The sequence below is a fragment of the Megalobrama amblycephala genome, linkage group LG15 (assembly GCF_018812025.1).
Source record: "Megalobrama amblycephala isolate DHTTF-2021 linkage group LG15, ASM1881202v1, whole genome shotgun sequence".
In the NCBI taxonomy this organism is placed as follows: domain Eukaryota; kingdom Metazoa; phylum Chordata; class Actinopteri; order Cypriniformes; family Xenocyprididae; genus Megalobrama; species Megalobrama amblycephala.
The window spans coordinates 26,172,727-26,192,845 of NC_063058.1; the positions used below are offsets into that span (position 1 = coordinate 26,172,727).

The 20,119-nt window shown below is 37.9% G+C and overlaps 1 protein-coding gene across 1 annotated transcript; it reads right to left on the minus strand.

The window, feature by feature from the left end:
* On the minus strand, positions 1-6,048 carry LOC125247024. Its single transcript, XM_048158189.1, has 7 exons — positions 5,802-6,048; positions 5,579-5,656; positions 5,321-5,381; positions 2,198-2,236; positions 1,923-2,110; positions 545-729; positions 1-396 (listed from the first exon to the last, which is right to left on the minus strand). Exons 1-7 carry the CDS (start codon positions 5,887-5,889, stop codon positions 1-3), a joined length of 1,035 nt encoding a protein of 344 aa, XP_048014146.1. The 5' UTR covers positions 5,890-6,048.
* Between the last annotated feature and the right edge of the window lie 14,071 nt (positions 6,049-20,119).

The following is a 20,119-nucleotide window of genomic DNA, read 5'->3' on the forward strand; positions in this document are numbered from 1 at the left end:
CTAGTTATCATTGTCATCCTCATTATCATCCTCACTGTCATCATTATCATCATCATCATTGTATACCAGTATCTGTATGCTTGACATGGGGAGGGCCTGAAACAAGTAGGGCTTGTCTGCAGGAACAATGTCTGGTACATGTGGGTGAAACATCACAGTGGCTTGATGTCGTTTTCTTTCCAGCTGATGGAGACGTTGGATGAGAGCAGCTTTTGCTCCAGGCTGATCTGTGTCTTTGATGGCAGAGCACAGAATGGCATGCTGCTGATGGAGGTGTTCAGCTATAGTTCTCATTTCCTGGTAAAGCATGTGCTTTTCCTCAGCTGCTCGTGTCTTCATATGTAAGGCATCAATCCCTCGCCTTTTTAGACTCCTCGAAACATTATCTTCTTCAATCTAGAAGACAAAAAAAATAAAAAGTGCTATGTCATGTTACCAGGTGGTTTCTAAAATGATGGGCAGGTAGTTGTGGTTAGTAAGCGGTTGTCAGATTGTTACTAGAGTGACTGCTGTGTGGTTACTAGGGTTAGGTAACTATACTTACAGTGTCATCAAAGCAGAAGTAGACATGCCAAGAGGGATCACATGCTTCCTGAAAATCAATTGTTGCAGGGAAGATGCTCATCTGCGGTGGCCACTGAATGCTGTTGTATTCTTTTATTGCCTGTCTCAGTCTCTTGTTGGAGCTGGCTACCTGCTTGGACAGTCTAATGGCAATGCCCTGCCCATCTGTTGCAAAGTTAGGAAACATGCATGCAGAGAAATTAATTTTTTAGTTTGTATTATGGTCCTTTTCAAAGTTGGATCTTAATGTCTTAAAGGGGTGGTTCATTGTGATTTCATTTTTAGTAGTTAGTGTGTAATGTTGCTGCTTGAGCATAAACAGTATGTGCAAAGTTACAGCTCTGAAAGTTCAATGCAAATGGAGATATTGTCTTTTAAAGTGATGGCAGTTTAATGCCTACCGGTTTGGACTTAAAACGCCTGGTTTGTACTACAATGAGCCTCTTCCCGTGTTGGTGACATCATAAAACCTGCAAAAACACGCCCCCGAGAACACGCAACATGTCGTGCGGCATAATGGAAGCGGAAGAGTTGTGTACGCCGGACACGAGCGGCGCAATTCGACGCGTCAAAAGATATAGAACACATTATAATGATAATCTGTGATATTTTCTACACTGGATGCGGCGCTGAAGACAGATTCCAGAATCGACACGTGTTCAATGCTGGATTTACACAAAGGCTTTTATTGTTTGTACATGTCTTTTAAACTTATAGTTATGTTGCTGTTTTTGGTTGCATCCAGGATGTAAACAAAGACTAAAGCGTTTTTGCTTCTCTAGCCAGTTAGCTGTATTATAGTGCACACTTCAACAAACACCAACAAACTTCTATGTTCATAGACAAACAGTTGTTCATGCTATAAATTAAACGCTACCTTTACAAAAATGCGACTACTCAGTCATGTATTCGGCTACAATAAAGCTTTAATCAGGATAAAACTGTATATTGAAAGCTAACAAACAGCAGTGACAGCATCTAAAATAAACGTCCTTTAAAAGCCGTGATTGCAGAGGTTCTGCTTTACCCTCTTCATAATATATATAATAAATAGAGACGCCATTATTTACATTTCCACTGAAGCACATGTAACAACGAATAGTAAGGGGCATGGCATTACACTGGGCCAGCTAACCAATCTGAGCACACTGCGTATTTCGGAGGGAGTGGCTTCATAGAAGCAGGAAGTCAAACGAGCCGTTCATATGAGAGTGGAAACAGAGGTGTAGAATAAAGGTAAAATATATGAAAAATACAGCGTTTTTTAAAAAAACAAAGCATTAAGACTGCGCCCCATAAACACAATCAAAACCAGTGAACCACCCCTTTAATGTATCTACTTATCCACAGCACTTTACCTGGATATTTTCTTTTCAGATGGAGGAGGACTGCTCTCTCCCTTGATTCAGTTCTAGCCTTGCAGATCAGCTGACCTCTGAGCTCACAGTCAACATCTTTAAGGGTAGACTGGAAGTCTGAATCAGATTCTTGCCATCTTCTCCCAATCCGGTGTTTTTTCTCCATGTTCAGCAGAGAGTCCTCAATTCTACAATGGTCAGCAAATAAATCTTATTAAATGTTATTTACACACTTTTTTATGAGAACAGTAACAGACAGATTACTGCTTACTTACTCTGTTTCACACTCCATGTATGGCTCACAAGTCCCAGATCTATACATTATTAAAAAAAAAAAAAAAACAGCACAAAAATTCAGTAGCTACCAAGCAGAAAGCATTACTGTGTGTAGTGAATTCCAGGGCCCAGTTTACGGCCGGGCCCCTCTCTCTCCGTAACAGTGGACAAAGGTTTGCTACATTTTGATTGGATCTTGGTGGACTAACACAAACAAACTGTCCAACGCCATCAGATAAAGATGGAAGGACAACATCCAGACCTCTCTTAGAGGGCAAGAGGAAGACCTCTTGTACCAAGCCTGGGAAGGACAAGGCTTCTCATTGGTCCACAGGCAGTTACTGCCCTTCACCATCTAGACGCTACTTCCTAAGGTTAGCCAGAGACTGCCATAAAAATTCCTCGGGACCTTAGCAGGAATGGGTGAAACAGAGAGATCACAAAGATCCATCCAAATCCATTCAAAACTATGTTTGAAAACCTTAGAACTGATGCAAACTACACATCCATTTCATACTTATTCACAGAAATAAGTATTCTCAGTGACAGCTATTTGTAGTGCAACATCTGATACAAATTCAGCTGTTAATGTACAATTGAATGACAGTTCAATCTTTTTCCATCATGTTTAGTCTCTATTTGTTTGGAATATTGCCAAAGGTATTTTGGTGGTGGTTTGGAAAGTGAGAAATGCATTGGTAAACTTTAAGACACTGTAAAGACTTCCAACTTTGTGTTTTATGCAAATGAGTTCCACAGGGGAGAGAAGGGTGGGCCACACTGTGTGTGTCCCCTCTGATGCCAGCAGCCAATCACAGCACTCGAATGGAGAAGCGCCAAAATGCAATCTCCTCCTCATCGGAAAGGGATAAAGGTACCCTTTCTACAGACACTCCTTGTTCTGAGTCTGTCCTGTACGGGGATAGACATTAACAGACACAACACCATTCTGAGCCTCTGGTCCATCCAGAGAGACAACAACTGATCCATGATCTTAGTCTACAGCTTGTGAGGCAGCAACAGAGACGACCACGTTCTGAGCCTCCAGCTTGTGAGGAAAGAGACATTAACAAACACTACGTTCAGAGTTTCTGTCCAGCGAGACAGTAACGACATCTGCAACAAGGTTAAGCTCAGGAGAGCAAACCTTCACTTCAAGGCACCTTCGTCTGCGTGTTCCAGATTGTTAAGGACCTTCTGCACCTACACCAGGGCCTCATCTGCGTGTTCCAGATTTTAGGACCCTTTGGTGCTCCAGGAGATCAGCATCCCACAGAGCTTCGTGTTCAAGACTGTTGAAGCAGATTCTGGCTCCTCTCCCCACTGCACTGTCACCAGCACAACCAGTGGAAGACGTCACTGTCATCGGACTCAACCAAGTGGAACGTAAATATCACTTAACCAAACCTCTTTCCAGAGACCTTGGCATTGTTGTATATTATCAGTATATAGTTTCCTAACTTCCATTAGATGTAATATAGCTGATTTTAGTTAATAACAAATATCGTTCGTTTATTTGTTTGGTGCATAATAAGGTTCTCCACCTTATTATTTTCAGAGAAACAGTTTATCTTTCCATAAGATAGCGTAACTCTTCCATAGCCACACCCAACTTAACCACTTGTATTCTATGTATCTTATGCACTTTATTCCTTTATCATTCATGGTATTCATTTAGTAGTTGTGTTAGTTATTCTTGTTTATCTTTTTGTTAATAAAATTTATTTTATTACACTTGTGTCTTCCTTGTGCTGATAATACAGAAAGGTTCTACAAGTTAGCAATATCACCAATCTTTCAGATAAATCAGCTGACCACTTTACATTAATTCTAAATGAATGAAAGCCCCTGTTGGGAGTGTTCTCATACTGCCAAGTTAAAAGACCTTGACTGGTGCCCTGAACAAGGGAAAAAGGGGGAAGTGGTCATCTGATGTACTCATAACCACACCTTAAGAGACGTGTGATCCAAAAATCACAACGTCAGCGGTGACTTGAGTACCAATCCCTATTTTACTTTGTGTCCTTTGATGGACAAAGTAAAAATCACTACATGTGGTACACCTGACCAAACATTGTTTATGTTAGAAGGGAGGCCTTGGTGGTAATTGATTACTAATCACACCATATTAAATTACTGCAGTATTACAGCAACTCTTAATTTATAACCATAGAGTACCTCAGGGATGACGTGTTTTTGTAGGCAAAACCCGGAAGCGAGTTAGTATTTTAGGACTTCCGGTTCCATCGCCCCGAAGTCAATGGGTGTTTTAATGGGTTTTTGCTAAATCGCCTGAAATAAGGTCTGTGGTTAAAAAAGCCTCTAAATATTTTCCCATTTTGATCTCTGACATAAAACACACCAGTTATAACCCGCTTGTGATTTTTTAAACCTTTATTGTGTCGTAAAAACCGCGGTTGCTAACAAGTTGCTAAAAGGGACTACTTCCTTTGGCGGGGACTTTAGACGTCATCATGACAAACAGGACATTTGGACGGCATTTCTCATGAAAAAGTGGATAAGTATTTATACACAGCGCAGACCATAATCAGCGAGCATGTTTTTAAATAAAGTTGTTTTCTAAATAAAGCTTGGTGGTGGTGACGTTGATCCGCGACCATGGTGTGCTGTAGTCCGTTTATAGCCTACTGTTAGCTTTTTATATCTGACCAACTTTATTTAGGCTTCAAAATGTATAAATGTTGTGTTAACTTGTACAGATTATCTTGATAGACAAAAAGTGTAAGTGTCATAAGCTCTGTGTTTATGACACTTACAGATTCCCCCTTCTGTATGTAAAGCGCTTTGAGTACCCAGAAAAGCGCTATATAAATGTAAGGAATTATTAAGGAATTGTGTTTAACAAAGGGTTATTTTTTGCAATTTTCCAAAAGTTTATGGTGGAAACCGTAGGCTTTCGTTCGAGGGAACCTGTGCGCCGCTAACTTCTGGGTTGGCCTACAAAAACACGTCATCCCGAGGTACTTTACTGTGACGGTTTCCTTCAAAACTATGCTGTTACTCTAATCACACCTAGGCTTCCATGTTGAAGCACATAAGTAGGGCACTTAAAGATGGCTGTAATTACCATATAGTCTTACATAAAAACATTGAACTCTTACTTGAACTTGTAGAACTGAATCAGCTTGATGATGTAGTCCCTTTTCCATCTACAGACAGTGTCTGGAGAACAGATAAAGACACTACTGCTCTAATAAAGTGCTTCATTTCATGCTACTTCTTCACATAGCTTACAGGATTATATTTCATTACTGTACACGGAAAGGTAAGGATAACATATTTGCAATATTCTTTGCTAATAATATTCATGACCTTCTTACAGTATTCAAGACATTCATGCATTCACTTCAGTTGCTTACTTATTGGTTTCTGTTTCTGCTGGGCTAGCTCCATCTCCCTTTTCTTCCATTTCTCCATGTCTCCCTCAGAAACCAACACTTGACAACAACAACAACAACAAAAAAAAACAGGAAACAAGACAACATCAATGCTACATACTCCGTGCAAAATGCACTTGTAAATGGAATCTAAAATTTTCCCATTTACAACTATTTTTACCTGTTTCTTAAGTGCTTTGTTTACCTGGTGCTTCCCTGATGACAGATGAGATGTCTTCTTGAGCGAGAATCGATATTTTCTCTGCTTTGTCTAGTCTTTGCAGGAGCGGCATCTTTAATTTACTTATGCTGACTTATGCTATCTGTGTGTGATCAGCTGTGGACAAACCTAGGTCAGTTGATTTCCTCCGTCCATAATGCAAAAGGGCATCAGTCAACAGGTCAAGGCGGTGAGATGGTGTCATCTCCTTTGTGACTCTGGACAAATCTTCGGAGGAAAGACCACAGCCTTTCCATTCCTTCCCCGTCTGTGAGCCCAAACCCATTGAGCCGCCTGGTGCTGTACTTGATCTGTGATTAAAGCGAAGTGGTAGAATATCACAGACACTGACACTGAGCATGATCCTACTACAGTGGAAACTGCTTATAGTGATCATGGTTACAGTGATCAACCACTTAATAATTAACCAAATAATTTGTTTATAGTAATCAAGTAGTCCGCTTACCATGTTCATATTGTGTGTGTTTGGTGTGTGTGTACATATGCTTGCTATGTGTCATGTGATGTTTTCCTCTACCCACACTGCTGTGGTCTACTGAGTTATTTTGCCCACCCATTCCTGCTCTGCTGGCTTTTTTGGGACTTTTATGGTGCATAATTATCATCCCCGCTCTCTCACAGCAGCAGGTAGGCCTACTGTATGTTATGTGAGTGGAGTGTATTGGTGCGTTCAAGTCCTCCTGGGAAGTTCGTATTTACGAGGTGGGAAGTCATGTGTACGACGGTAGGTGCGTTCAAGTCACTTTCGTCAGAGTATGATGTCACACACTTTGCCGCCATCTCATGCAATGCACTGTTCCCCGTTTACAGCACTCTAATAAACTACATTTAACAAGTTGATAACACGAACTAATTGTCAAATATAACATCCCATAGAATACTTTCTCACATTGAATGAGTATGATGGCAGAGTGCCTTCTCTAAATTAATTACACAAAATAACAACACTTCTACTTTTTGAAAATGTAGAGCAAAGAATGTGCATTGGTTGTATGTTGCTTTTTTATGTTTTTAATTAATTTATGAAGCCATTGTAAACTTTATTGTTACATATTTATATCATGATGCTATCGTATTTTTTGCTGGGAATCAACTTACTTTGCTGTAAATAGAAAAGCCTGACAATGTCACTGTTAAATCCCTAAGTATTGTGGTATTTTGCCAGTTTCTCACTGACACGCCCCCTACTCGTACAGATCGGGGGTTAAAGACAAACACGAGCTTCCCACTCGTATTTACGACATTGTGGTGGCGTTCATGTGCGTTCAGCTCGTAAATACAATCTTTCCGACATGACTTGAATGCACCAATAATGCTTTCACCCTGACCATTTAGACAGGGCTTGGAGCAGGAGAGGGCTTTGGCGCAGCTTATATTATTTTATTTTTAAATCAGTAAAAATAGCAAAGCTGTTCATTTTTATTCATTTATATTCATGTAATAATTATACAAATTACATAGTAATCTGCATAAAAAATAAAGAAAAAGAAAACAAATTTGGTTATAACAATCATCTGCTTACAGTGATTATTTTGACCCAGACAGATGTGAGATAAGCGGTTTGCACTGTATGGTTCTAAACAGCGCATCTCTGAAACAAGTTTAGGCAAACACCAGGTGGGAAAAATGTTACATTAAAGGGGGGGTGTAATGGTTTTTCATGCTTTCTGACTAATTCACATTGTAAAAGATTTGCATTCTCATCCTAAACATGGCCAAAACACGAGTTGGTCATATGACGGAGTATTTCTGTGCCAAATATACAACTTCAGGTTGTGGACATGTTTTGCCCAATGTTTTCGCCGAATGTTTTATGACATGGTATGAATTTTTATGACACTTCTCCCTGATAAGCGTGCACACACACACTTCACCCAGAGCAAGATCACGCCCATCAGAAAGAAATTTCAGTATTTTACACCTCACAATGAATATCAGTCAATTTAATTACAGTTACTTTTCTTAAATATGACATCCTTGATGAAGTATTCAGCCTTTAGATGCGACTCTTTAGCTCTGCCCACGGCACAGACAGCAGGAACGCCTCCAGGAGCTCAGTTTTTTTTCGGATTACTGCATGGCTGTAATTCATGCAAAAGGAGGCCCAACCATTGAGTGCATAGAAATTAACCTGACATTTCTGTTTAAAATATCCTTTTTTATTGATCTTATAAAGTATTCTAATTTATTGAGATAATGAATTAGTGTTTTTTGTTAAATGTGAGCTAAAATCATCACAATTAAAAGAACCAAAGACTTAAAGTACTTCAGTCTGTGTGCACTGAATTTATTTAATACACAAGTTCCACAATTTGAGTTGAATTACTGAAATAAATGAACTTTTCCACGACATTCTAATTTATTGAGATGCACCTGCATATGTACTCAAGATTAACATGAGATTGGCATGAGAAACATGAGAAACTGTGTGTGATACCCCCCTTTAAAGATTACTTTTAGGCATATCTACTTAATTTCAGCTGTGCAGTTGAAAATGGAGACCAAACAGGGAGTGAATGATGTGTGACAGGTCCTGATGTCTCTATAAAGTCAATGAATCACCTGGCAGGGCAATTTGTGTCCATAAACATGAAATGCTGGTACAGCCAAGGAGATGTTGTGTGGTATGCCCTCCCCTGATTTCTGATTGAACACAGTATGGCATAATTTTGAGTTAATGTGTCATGGTCTTTTCTCAAAACAATAATTCAGTTTTACACAGAAAAAAAAAAATTGTACTTACATGCAAATGTGAGGCAACAACACAGGCAATGTCATAGACTACTCGCAGGTGTATGTTCTTGTCCTCACATCTTCGAAGTAGCTCATCGATGACATACAGGGGATAGGCTAATCTATTTCAACACAAAAATATGAATGATGACACTTTATACCGAGGAAAAATAAAAATTATTTATACAAATACTCTCCCATATACATTGCCAAAATACCATATCAAATATAGCTTATGTTAGGGTCATGCTATTCTGAGCAATTTATGAATCGGTAGAATCAAATCATTCTGGAACACTGGGTCAATAGTCAGAGACGTCACTACTGTGGCATAGACTCGCCGTTCTCCTTGGCTCATGTTGACAAACATTAGGGGCATTTCATGACGACAAGAAGCTCCAAACACTCCTGTAACATCAAGTTTCTTTGCTTGTTTTTGTGACCTCAGCACGTTGCCAGCCTTGAAGTTACTGCAGTCCTAAAGATTTAAGGAAAACATAGATTTATGGGAGGAATGATGATCTTTTTAAATAAATATTTATTATTTATATAAATTCTACAACTATGACTAACCTCGTGAGGCTTTGAGCTGTCAAGATGTGACAGCAGGTATTCTTCTACATCCTTTTCATCAACAAACATGCGGGTTCCATGTAATGGCTCAACCACACTTGTACCTGACCTTTGCTTCCTCACAAGGCCAAAGTTGGCATGCAATGTCACAATCATATCTCCATCCGCCTGGTAAACAAACACATAGTAATCCTGGTTTTGTATCTGCACCAGGTTTATACATTTATACTATTACTATTTTATTATAATACTTTATACAAAAATTAACAAATTTTGCAGTTATCAATTCAATGCCATCAGGTTAATCAAATAAGAACCACGCTGGAACTAGAACCAACCTTTGGACATGCTGGGCATATGGTCCCATCATCTAATTGTGGGCAAATATCTACCAAACTTCTTTGTCGGAAGTGGTGATGCCTATAATGGGATATGGATTCTCCCAGCAGGGCTCTGTAGAGTGTGTTAACCTTAAGCTATATAAGTAGCAGTCAGTGAAAACAAACTGTTTCATATACTAACATCTGGTGATGGTGGTTCACTCAGAAGTTGTTATTTTATTGAAAAATATCCAGAATAATTTTGCATTCAACTGTACACTCCTAGATGGTTCCATAAATATTTACTTTTAGTTGTGATAATTAATGATGTAGTACAATCAATAAAGAAGGTGTAATTTTCACGTCTATATGGACTCGACAGTATTCCATGAAAGAACCACTGCAAACTGACTTACCTCTGCAAGTGTGAGGTTATTTTTCCAGCGCAGGGTGTTGCAAAAACCCTCAACAGAAACCTGACACTCCAGTGACAGACAAACACAAAGCTCTAGCAGAGGGATGGAGAAGGCTGTCTGGGGCTTGTCGGCTGATGCTGGCCAGAGCCCATACCTTAGCAGAGTGCAGGTTTCTGATTCACACGCACACATATTGACTGTGACGGTGCAGAGCCGTCCTGCCAAATAAAAAGAGGGAAATAAAATAAAAACATAACCAAGTACTAGTATAGAGACTACCATATCAGCATAGACTAAATCACTTGAGTGAGTCACCTATAGAGGGTATGCATCGATGTCACTTTTCCGCCGGAACACGCTCCCTCAGCTGGACTGAGTGGCAAAAGAACCTGCTGCATGACTGGATTTAATAGAGGAAACTGTGAAAACGCGAGTAAAACAAACAATTACTTTAAAGGTTGGGCTCGAAAGTGTTCCTTACAACTTGTCAATTAAACCTAATCCATGGATATTGACATGCAGCCAGAAGTCCTGTTTCCTGACATTTATATGTGGCTGATTTCGACGACGGAAAAGTACATAAAGCAAATCTGCCTGTGAACACTTTATATAAATACACGTGACGTTACGTGCATACCCTCTTTAATAACTTAATGTTTGTTATTTTTGGAATCAGCAAACAGGCACAGATTAGAATTTTCAAAAATGTATCACAAATTTGATTAATTCCTTATAGAAAATCATTATTCCACATGTAATACAATTAGATTCCTTAACCTGTCAAGAAAATTAAATACATTAAGACTTTGTATCATGTAAAATGACACACCTGTACTGACAATGACCTTCATGTCCTTTGTATACACAGCATGGGTGCCATGGCCTTCAGGTAAATATAGGAATAACCCCAGGGAGGATGGCTCATAGTAGGCATTCTGTAAGAAAGATTGATAGCTCTAACAATGTTTTTAAAACAACAAACTCCAGACACTAACAGTTGATACTACATAGTGCTAAAACAATTTGAAGAATCTAGTGAATCTGTTGAAATTACTGTGAGTTTGATGTTTGTATGTGTGACTGCATGCTATTCGGTTGTTAAGTCTGACGTCACACGGCAACGCTTCCGGGTCCAAACGGGTCCAATCTCATACCACAAGAAAACAACAAATGGCGCTAATATACACACACGATGTGGTGTAATACTATCAAAAAATGATAAACATAACCTTTATCTCCATAACAAAATCCCAGATGGCCAGACAGTGATTCATCTTTTATAAATCATTAAAATATTAATGTCTGTGACGCTGTGAGCACGGAGACTGTTTTGTAGACTGTAAGTATATTAAATGTTTAACTTTAAAATGTTAAATGTTTATTATGAATAAATAGCACTCATAAACGGCCGTCGATGGCATTCTCAAGTGAAACGAGTCGAGGCTTAGACCCAGTAACGGCGTTCCTTACGTCACGACTTAACAAGCGGATTGTTCTTACATTCCACTTATCAGGAAGATGCAGTGAATTTCTGTGAGTCTTTTTCAGACAAGCCCCACAAAACACTGCAGTGGTGCTGCACTCAATGCACCTATAATCAGCATGTTCTAGGCAGACAACACACTGGGTAGTGATTGGTGCTGAACATTCAAAAGACACTTTAAGCATGTCATCCTTGACTGCATCCCAGGCATGAAGCTCTCTCTTCTTTGCCTTACTGTATGCAGTCTCAGAACATGAACTCGGTGCCACATCATCATGTTCAGCCTGTTGAGGTGTAATAGACATGCAAGGTTTGGAAGTCTGTTTGGAGTTGGGCTGGGGAAGACAATGACTAAGGTACGAAACCTTTGCAGGGCCAGTGATACAGCTCCTCACCACCTTAATCTTTAACTCCTCAAACGTGCTTTTAAAATCTGAAATAAAAATATTTGGCAATTATTACATAAATCAAAGTGCAACCTGTACTTCTTATCACAGCCTAAAAGACAGAAACACATCAGTGAACATGGGATGCAGATGAGGGATATGTATGTGGTGCCTGAGAAGATAGACTGACTGACAGACAGACAGATGGATGAATGAATGGATGGATGGATGGATGGATGGATGGATGGATGGATGGACAGACAGACAGGTGACAGGTGTGCTAATAGAGCAGCAGCCTGATTAAAATTAACGCAGTACCCCAAGGTTCCTCATGTGGGATCAAATGCAGCCAAGCTTTGTTCAAACCCACATAACTTTATTTTACATTCTATTCAAGATCCCAAGCTTTCCAAACAGCCATAAAATACGTCTTGGGTTTGAATATTTCACTCAGTATGAGTATGATACAGCTTCAGTGAAACGTTAACGAGCAGATACAATATGCAATAATCCTTATTGTCTTACAGTGTGGAAAAAGTAATTTTTACAGGCTAACTTTGCGTTTAACTGTTAAACTAAATTTCCCCATTAGACATTTCAGACACGTAAAAACATGCTAATTAGCAACGTTAATGCTCACATAAAGCAAGTAACGTAATGATAGGCTAAGCAACACAATTGCAACACGGTTATCCAGGGGCGGATCTACCGGGGTATGGCGCGGGGTCCGTGCCAAAATCAAGCTTCCGAATGACCGACCGACCGATCGAACGTCAAACCGAACGTCTATCCAAACGTCTTGTACTTTGAGCGTCTAACTGAGCGTGTCGACCCACGTGACGACCTGACGTGACGCCAGCGTCTTGAAATTAACTGTTTTTTAACCATGTAAGCTGATGTGTAGACTATAAATGGACATTATAGGCACTAAATAAAGATATTTTATGCCTAAATACTAAATCCTGGACATTACAGGCAATACACATCTAAAACAACACTAACACAAACATATTTCTTTCCTGAATCCATGTGCTCCTCCATTGTTTTACTTTCAAAAAGCAGACTGTCCATACAGACATTCTATATTCTTAATTTGACCTATATTATCATTCTAACTTGTTTTTATTGTTAATTTTATTGCCTGCTGTAGGCTACAATGTTCTCAGTCCATGCAAGACACTCTAAATTAATACATTGTTAATTATTGTAATTGCCTATAGTATATCATCAGAGTCTCTTTATCCTTTTTCCCATGAAATAAACAGAATATTCAGGTGATATCATGTGAAGCCTCAGGAGAGCCTTTAAAATGTTTTTGAATGAAAGTTTAACATTACAATTCCTTTAGTGGACAGTTGCTCTTACCCTCTTTCCTTCATCTCAGTTGAATGAGATTTGGTAACACAATTCTCTTTAATTATCTGTAAAATTATCTGTATACACACAATAAAAAATGGGATTGATTTGGTTGATTAAAGGTAGGCTATGTAGCCTACCCGAGCTCAAAAGTCAATATTGAGGCATGCATTTTAGAAAATATATTGTCTATATAACTTATACTTTACATTCTGTAGAAGTGTGTTGCTGTGTTTTTATTTTATTATCAGACATGAAAAATACATACTAGTCTTGTGTAGGCTACATCATAAAAGCAATTTCTCATTCTCTTGAAAAAAATTGAAAATGCTTTGGTACACTCATGCAATTGATTGTGTGTCTGCTGTTTCCTATTTCATCAATTGTCATGTAGATTAAATATGATATTTGTTCCCTGATGAATAGTTTTACCCCTCAAAACATTAGTTCCTTGCATGAGTCATTTAATGCAATTAATTTTTTTTAATGTGTCATGAATTGAAGAATTGCAGAGGTGAATTTTGACTTTTACAAATGAAGGGAAATGTAAAGGGATAGGTCAGAACACGGTAGACAGTCACTTTTTAAAATGAAATATCAAAAGGATAAACAACAGACTTTATTTCCACAGCCTTGAGTTTTTGAACGGATCCCTTGAATAAATGATACAATAATACATAAAATACATTTTATCAGACACTTGTCGCCACCCAGCGAAATAACATCATATATTTATTTCATGTAACACGTTCCTACACGTGCTTACGTGTTGTTAAGGCGTTCCTATGGCGACCGGTCGGAAGTGCGAGTAACCGATAGTCTTCCCAACGTGTTGTTTACGTGTGAAGACACGTTGTAACACGTTTGTGTTTTTCTTACCTTAATTTAACTTATGATTTGATTGTATCCTTTTCCACCTGCTTGGACGGCTAATTTGGAAAAGAACGAGATATTCCACGAACATTTTCTCCATCTCCCATTAAAAGTTTCAGGAACAGACTTCTAATTTCGGAATGTTTCAAATGAGAAATATGCTTTACCAAAAGTAGCGAAATCTGTAACCTAAATAGCCTGCTTTTTATAAGCTATTGATATATTGCATAAAATATCCTGACCATTTAAATCAGACATATACTTACATCTACTTCTTACATCTACACACATCGGAATTCGGCCTCATCTTTTGTAAACAGTAAAGTTTGATTTGATTGGCCAAAAACTTTTACAATTTTTTTTTTTCATTCTAATTTGTTACAGAGCAGTGAATTGATCATATTATTTATAGAAATAGAATAGCTGCAAGATTCCTTAATGCTTATCAAATTATTGAGACCCTAACCCTATTTATAATTATATAAAACAATTATAAATTAATTATAAAATACTGCCCCTGCTGCAACAACAACAATTTCTTCTTTCTTTTTTTTTTTTTAATCAGTAGGCCTATTTGATGTGACCATACTTTGTTTTTAGAACCACACCAATTTGACTACATAAAAGTAGACATGTCAAGCTTTCTATAGATATATTTCTCATGTCTGTGAGGCAAGCAGACTATACTGAGTCTCGGTTCATATAGCCTATAAGTCGCGCTCCAGTTCACGCGCCAGTGATCGCGGCCGCGCCTGCCATGATTATATTGTCTACTTTATTTGCTTCTTATTTATTAAATGGTTGGCAAATGGTTGATGAAACATTGATTTAAATTAAGATACATTTTTTACAAAACGAAATTCACTTTAAGAAAGGCTTTCTACAAAACAAAACTTAATGAAGTGGTCAAAATCATGTCTGACCCACTCCATGTCTCCCGATATATTGGGCATCTTATGATGCATCTTACTCATGCTGTTCACTTTTCATTATCAAATAGATGAAATTAAAAAATAACATTATAATAGGCCTATTTAAACATAAATATGAAACTAAATACGTTTTCTTTAATGGCTACCAACAGTAGCCTACATACATAAATTTCATGTCCTGAATAGGAGCGGATCATAAGTCAAGAAGGATCAAGCATAATTTATTTTTATTTATGTGTTGGCCAGTTGTAGCCTGTGCAATAAATATTAAAAGTTCTAAACCATATTGTGTTTTATTGTTCCATAGTAATGATAATATTTACAATAATATATTGAATTTGATAGTTGTCTCTCACGTTGCCCCACAGCAACATTAAAATAGTGTAGATTAGGTACAATGATTCATAAAAGATATTTTATTCTATTTAGTGTCCATTTCATTCATTTAACATATTTAATATTAGGGCATCCAAGTTATTTGACATATTTGAAAAAAGAAAAGTAAAAAGTAACCCAATAGTTACTTTCCCTGGTAATTGAGAATGAAGTAACTTAGTTACTAACTCTATAACTACTATTTGTAAGAAGTAACTACTATAACTAATTATTATTTTTTTTAAAGTATCTGGTGGAAAAAGGTGTATAAAGCAAGGCTATACAATTTAGTTCCTGCAGGGACACGACCAGCAGAGTTTAGTTTAACAGCCCACACTAAAGGCTCTCCTGGAGCACATCACCTGATTGGTATTCTGTAGATTTCCTGGGAAGTATGATAAAGAGGTCTGATGGACTGGTATAGGCTATATTGTACAGGCAATAAATTGTAGGCAATAAAGATAACAGTTAACATGATTGTACGGATCAAATTAAGACTAGGATGTTTTTTACAGTTACATGCTAGTAAAACACATACTTTCATGCCTGTAACATCCATTCATAGTCTTTACACATCAGCTTGGCACCTTACATTGTTAAAAACCAGTTAATTTCAAGATGCTGGCATCACGTCAGGTCGTCACGTGGGTCGACACGCTCAGTTAGACGCTCAAAGTACAAGACGTTCGGATAGATGTTCGGTTTGACGTTCGATCGGTCGGTCGGTCGGTCGTTCGGAAGCTTGATTTTGGCACGGACCCCGCACCATACCGGGGTGGCAACTGCCACCCTAAGGAAAAGCTTTGCCACCCCATCTGTCACCCCAAAATTATCAGAGAATAAAATATAAATGTTAGCAGTGTTTCAAGTAGCCTACTACTGCTTTTCAGCAGCGGCGCTTCAATGTGATGACATAAAAAAGACAGCGTATTGCAAAATAATGGCAAGAAAACACGTCTTTCAATAAGCTGCATGACGGTTGCACGCGCACGCAGTGCGCCCAGTGTAGTCCGCTTCATTAAGAAATGACTCTTATGAACCGGTTCTTTGGGAGTCAAAAACACAGCGCAGCCAAGTTCACTTACGAACTGTTTTCCATTTGTTCGTGAATCGGAAAATTACTGCTTCTCGGCTAACTCAGAAGTCCTCGAATTTTCGTAATTTTTTTGCGAGCTGATTCACCGACCGCCCGCTCCACTTTCATCATGGATAAAGTTCTTTTTGCCATCCGACGAAACGGTAACATGAAATCAATAAGAAGATCCCGATCACAGAAACTAGTTAGGTAAGAATCTAAATGTGTTTTAGCTTATCTCGATTGCTAACACATTATAACTTGATTCAGTTTGGCCCAGTTTCCCAAACCATTCGCTCAGTTCTCAAAACAAAGACACATTTCTCAATACGTTTAACAATGACTAGCTACATTAGGTAGCAAAACTAATGACACACACCAGTCAAAATCTGAGAGAGAGCTTTATGAATAATTTACAGGGGTTTTAAACTTACACAGTACCAGTACTTTAGATGAGGGAAATTTCACTATGTGAACACTTGTGATTGTCAACTTTCTCTGTAGCCATTTGTACTGTATTTAGCAGAACTGAGAAATGACTCTCTTGTGTCAGAAGACCAATACACTGCTATAATACCTTATATACTGTAATAAAATTTGGCAAAATGTGCAGAGGATGCTGAATTTAGATTTACTGTAATTGACAGTATACTGTATTGTGGTGCATACCAAGTTCATATATCTACTGCCAGATCAATTTACAATAGTAAAATTTAAAAAAGAAAGAAGAAAAATCATTGCTGTATTTTACTGCATCTGTAAATTTATTTTTGTATAGTGTAGTAGACAGTGAGCTGCAAAATAATCCCTGAATCCCAGTAAGAGGTATTTTTGTTACAGTGTTACATGAATTGATCTCACTAGTGTTCACTGGGCAGTGCAGTAGTCTGTGTATTTGTTAAGTTTTGTGTCATCTGAGGCCAAAGTTTGATTTTGTCAGACAAGAATAAGTTTTTGACTAAAACATTTTATTTTGTCTTGGAAGTTTGAGGTTTGTACAAGTTGGTGCATAGTTTTGAGAATGTGTTTATAGTTGTGAGAAAATGTTGAATTGTTTCATTTCAACTAGATTAAAAAGTTTGAAAGATAAATTTATGCTGGCTTGTCATAAAGCCAACTTAAAGTCTTGTTTAAAAACATAAATTGGTCAGTTAGGTCAGAATATAGATGTTCTGGGTGATTGTCAAAGTGTTGCTAGGTGGTTGCTAGGAGATTCTGGGTGGTTGCTAGGCTCTTGCTGCAATTTACATAGAGTATGTAGTTGATAGGGTGTTCTGGGTGAACACACACAGACATTCCCACCTCTGTAAATAACAAACTCAAAAATTGTTTGCAAAAAACAAGTTTTTGTTGTTCTTTAACTTGCACTAAAACATGTGATTTATGCTATTGAAGTAACCTGTGTAATATTAATAAAACTGCTCATCTCCTTTAGTGATACAAGGTCAGACTCATTTTAAATCTGTTGATGTTTTTCATATGCCTTTATGTGGTGCCATGATGGATATTGAAATCTTGTTATTTATTTTGGTAATGCAAAGTTTGTAAACACAATTGTGTATGTCAGGCCATAAATCTCCAAAAACTATGCATGGGCGCTTGCTTTGGTGTTGCCACCCCTCATAGACCTCATGCCACCCCTTTGCCCTATAAATAATTTTCTAGATCCGCCCCTGTATATGACATATAGGATTGAAAATACATAAATATTATGCAATTTGTATATGCGTTTTTTTGCAGAATATATGTACCTTATAATATTATGATGGAACATATAAGAATCACAGATGATTTTAACAAAACTTTTCCATATGGGTTAAAAGAATATCGTGACCGTCTGGGAACTTATACTGGGAATGTTACGTAAAATGTCTAGTGCAAGGGTCTTCAACCGGGGGACCATAGCGGTACTGCAATTAGTCACATTTAATTTCTTAAATACTGTAGAGAATAAACTATTATAATTAGCATATATAGCACTCAAGCGCACGCATAAAGCTTACCATAAAGAACCGGCAAAAGAAATGATTATGAATGTGACGTGAAATTTGGGGAAAAAAACAAAACAAACAAAAAAACGAGACATTTTAATTTTTTTTTTTTAATAATCTAATGTTTTCTAAATCAGTGTCGGCTGTAAAGATGAAGTTGACATTGCTGACTCTCATCATGTCTGCAGTGGATGTGCCTAGAGAATGCACATTTCATGCACTCAGAGAGTAGCCCATTTCTTTTCGTTTTGAATTATTTTGTTTAAAAGAAGACATTTCAAGCTTTCTATATATATATATTTCTCATGTCTGTGAGGCAGAGTTTCAGATCGTTTTGCCTATAAGACCCGCTCCAGATCAAGTGCAAGTGATCGCGTCCGCGCATCCATGAATATATTTGCTTCTTATTCATTAAATCCAGGCAACTGGTTGATGAAACATTGATTAAAATTAAGATACATTTTTTACAAAACGAAATTCACTTTAAAGAAATGCTTTCTACAAAACAAAACTTATATGAAGTGGTCAAAATCACGTCTGACCCATGTCTCCAGATGTATTGCGCATCTTATGATGTATTCTATCTTACTCATGCTGTTCACTTATCTTAATCAAATAGATGAAAAAAATAACATTATAATAGGCCATATTTAAACATAAATATGAAACTAAATATGTTTTCTTTAATGGCTACCAACAAATAGTACAGTAGAAAAGAGAAATTTCATGTCGTGATGAAGAGCGGATCATGAGTTGAGTCGGATCAAGCATAATTTATTTTTTTAACCTGATAACTGTAGCTCCTGGGAGATCCGCTGTAAAATATCACCTCGGACGACCCTGTCACGATACACACTGCGCTCGCCCAAAATTCATCGAGTTTATCCTCCTTTTTCAATGGTCCAAATTTGCCATGGCGCTGTCATCTTCATCTTTCGTCTTCTTCTTCTTATGTGGTTTTTCTTAGCTCCTGATTGGTCAACTTCAGATAGATCGAAAAATCGTCTCGTTCAACCTGTCACAAATTCAAACCGATAGCTCCAAAACTTTTTTGACATGTTTAAAAATGACCAGGAGGTCGGGAAGTGCTCGTAAACCTCTCTGCTTGGCTCATAATTCCTCGCACATGATAGGAGCCACGACCGTATGAGCATCATCGATTTCCACGAGATTGAAAAAAAATCGCCTGCAAGCTCGTACAACAGCAAATGAGTTAAAGGTGCCCTAGAATGCTTTTTCACAAGATGTAATATAAGTCTAAGGTGTCCCCTGAATGTGTCTGTGAAGTTTCAGCTCAAAATACCCCATATATATTGTTTTTTATTCATTTTTGTAACTGCTTATTTTGGGGCATCATTAAATATGTGCCAATTCTGTCACGATCACCTGTGAGAGTGCCCTTCAGCCTCTAGAGGGCACTCCATTCCGGACTCTCGTTTCCACCCATTGCATTCACTACATTACCCATAACGCACTCCCCGGACTCATTATCCCATGTTCATTGCACCAGCTGTTTTGTATCACATCATTAGTGTCTGTCTATTTATACCCTGTTTGTTTCTGCTTTTGTTATGGAGGTATCAGTTCAGGTCACTCGTTTCTTTGTTTGTTTTCTTGTTTCATGTTTGACTGCTTTTTGGATTTTGACCCCTGCCTGTTCTGGATTATGATTTTGGATTATACATTAAATAACCTCTGCACTTGGATCTTGCCTGCTTGTTTCTGTGGATACCGTGACAGATACCTCCATCACTACTAGATCCAGCAGG

What these genes read in the sequence shown, in the direction of transcription:
- LOC125247024 (XM_048158189.1), bottom strand. Translation starts at nt 5,889, where the DNA reads ATGCCGCTCCTGCAAAGACTAGACAAAGCAGAGAAAATATCGATTCTC. An exon ending in TACATGGAGTGTGAAACAGA is followed by an intron (nt 2,111 to 2,197) that starts GTAAGTAAGCAG and finishes TGACCATTGTAG; the next exon opens with AATTGAGGACTCTCTGCTGA. An exon ending in ACTTCTGCTTTGATGACACT is followed by an intron (nt 397 to 544) that starts GTAAGTATAGTT and finishes TTTGTCTTCTAG; the next exon opens with ATTGAAGAAGATAATGTTTC.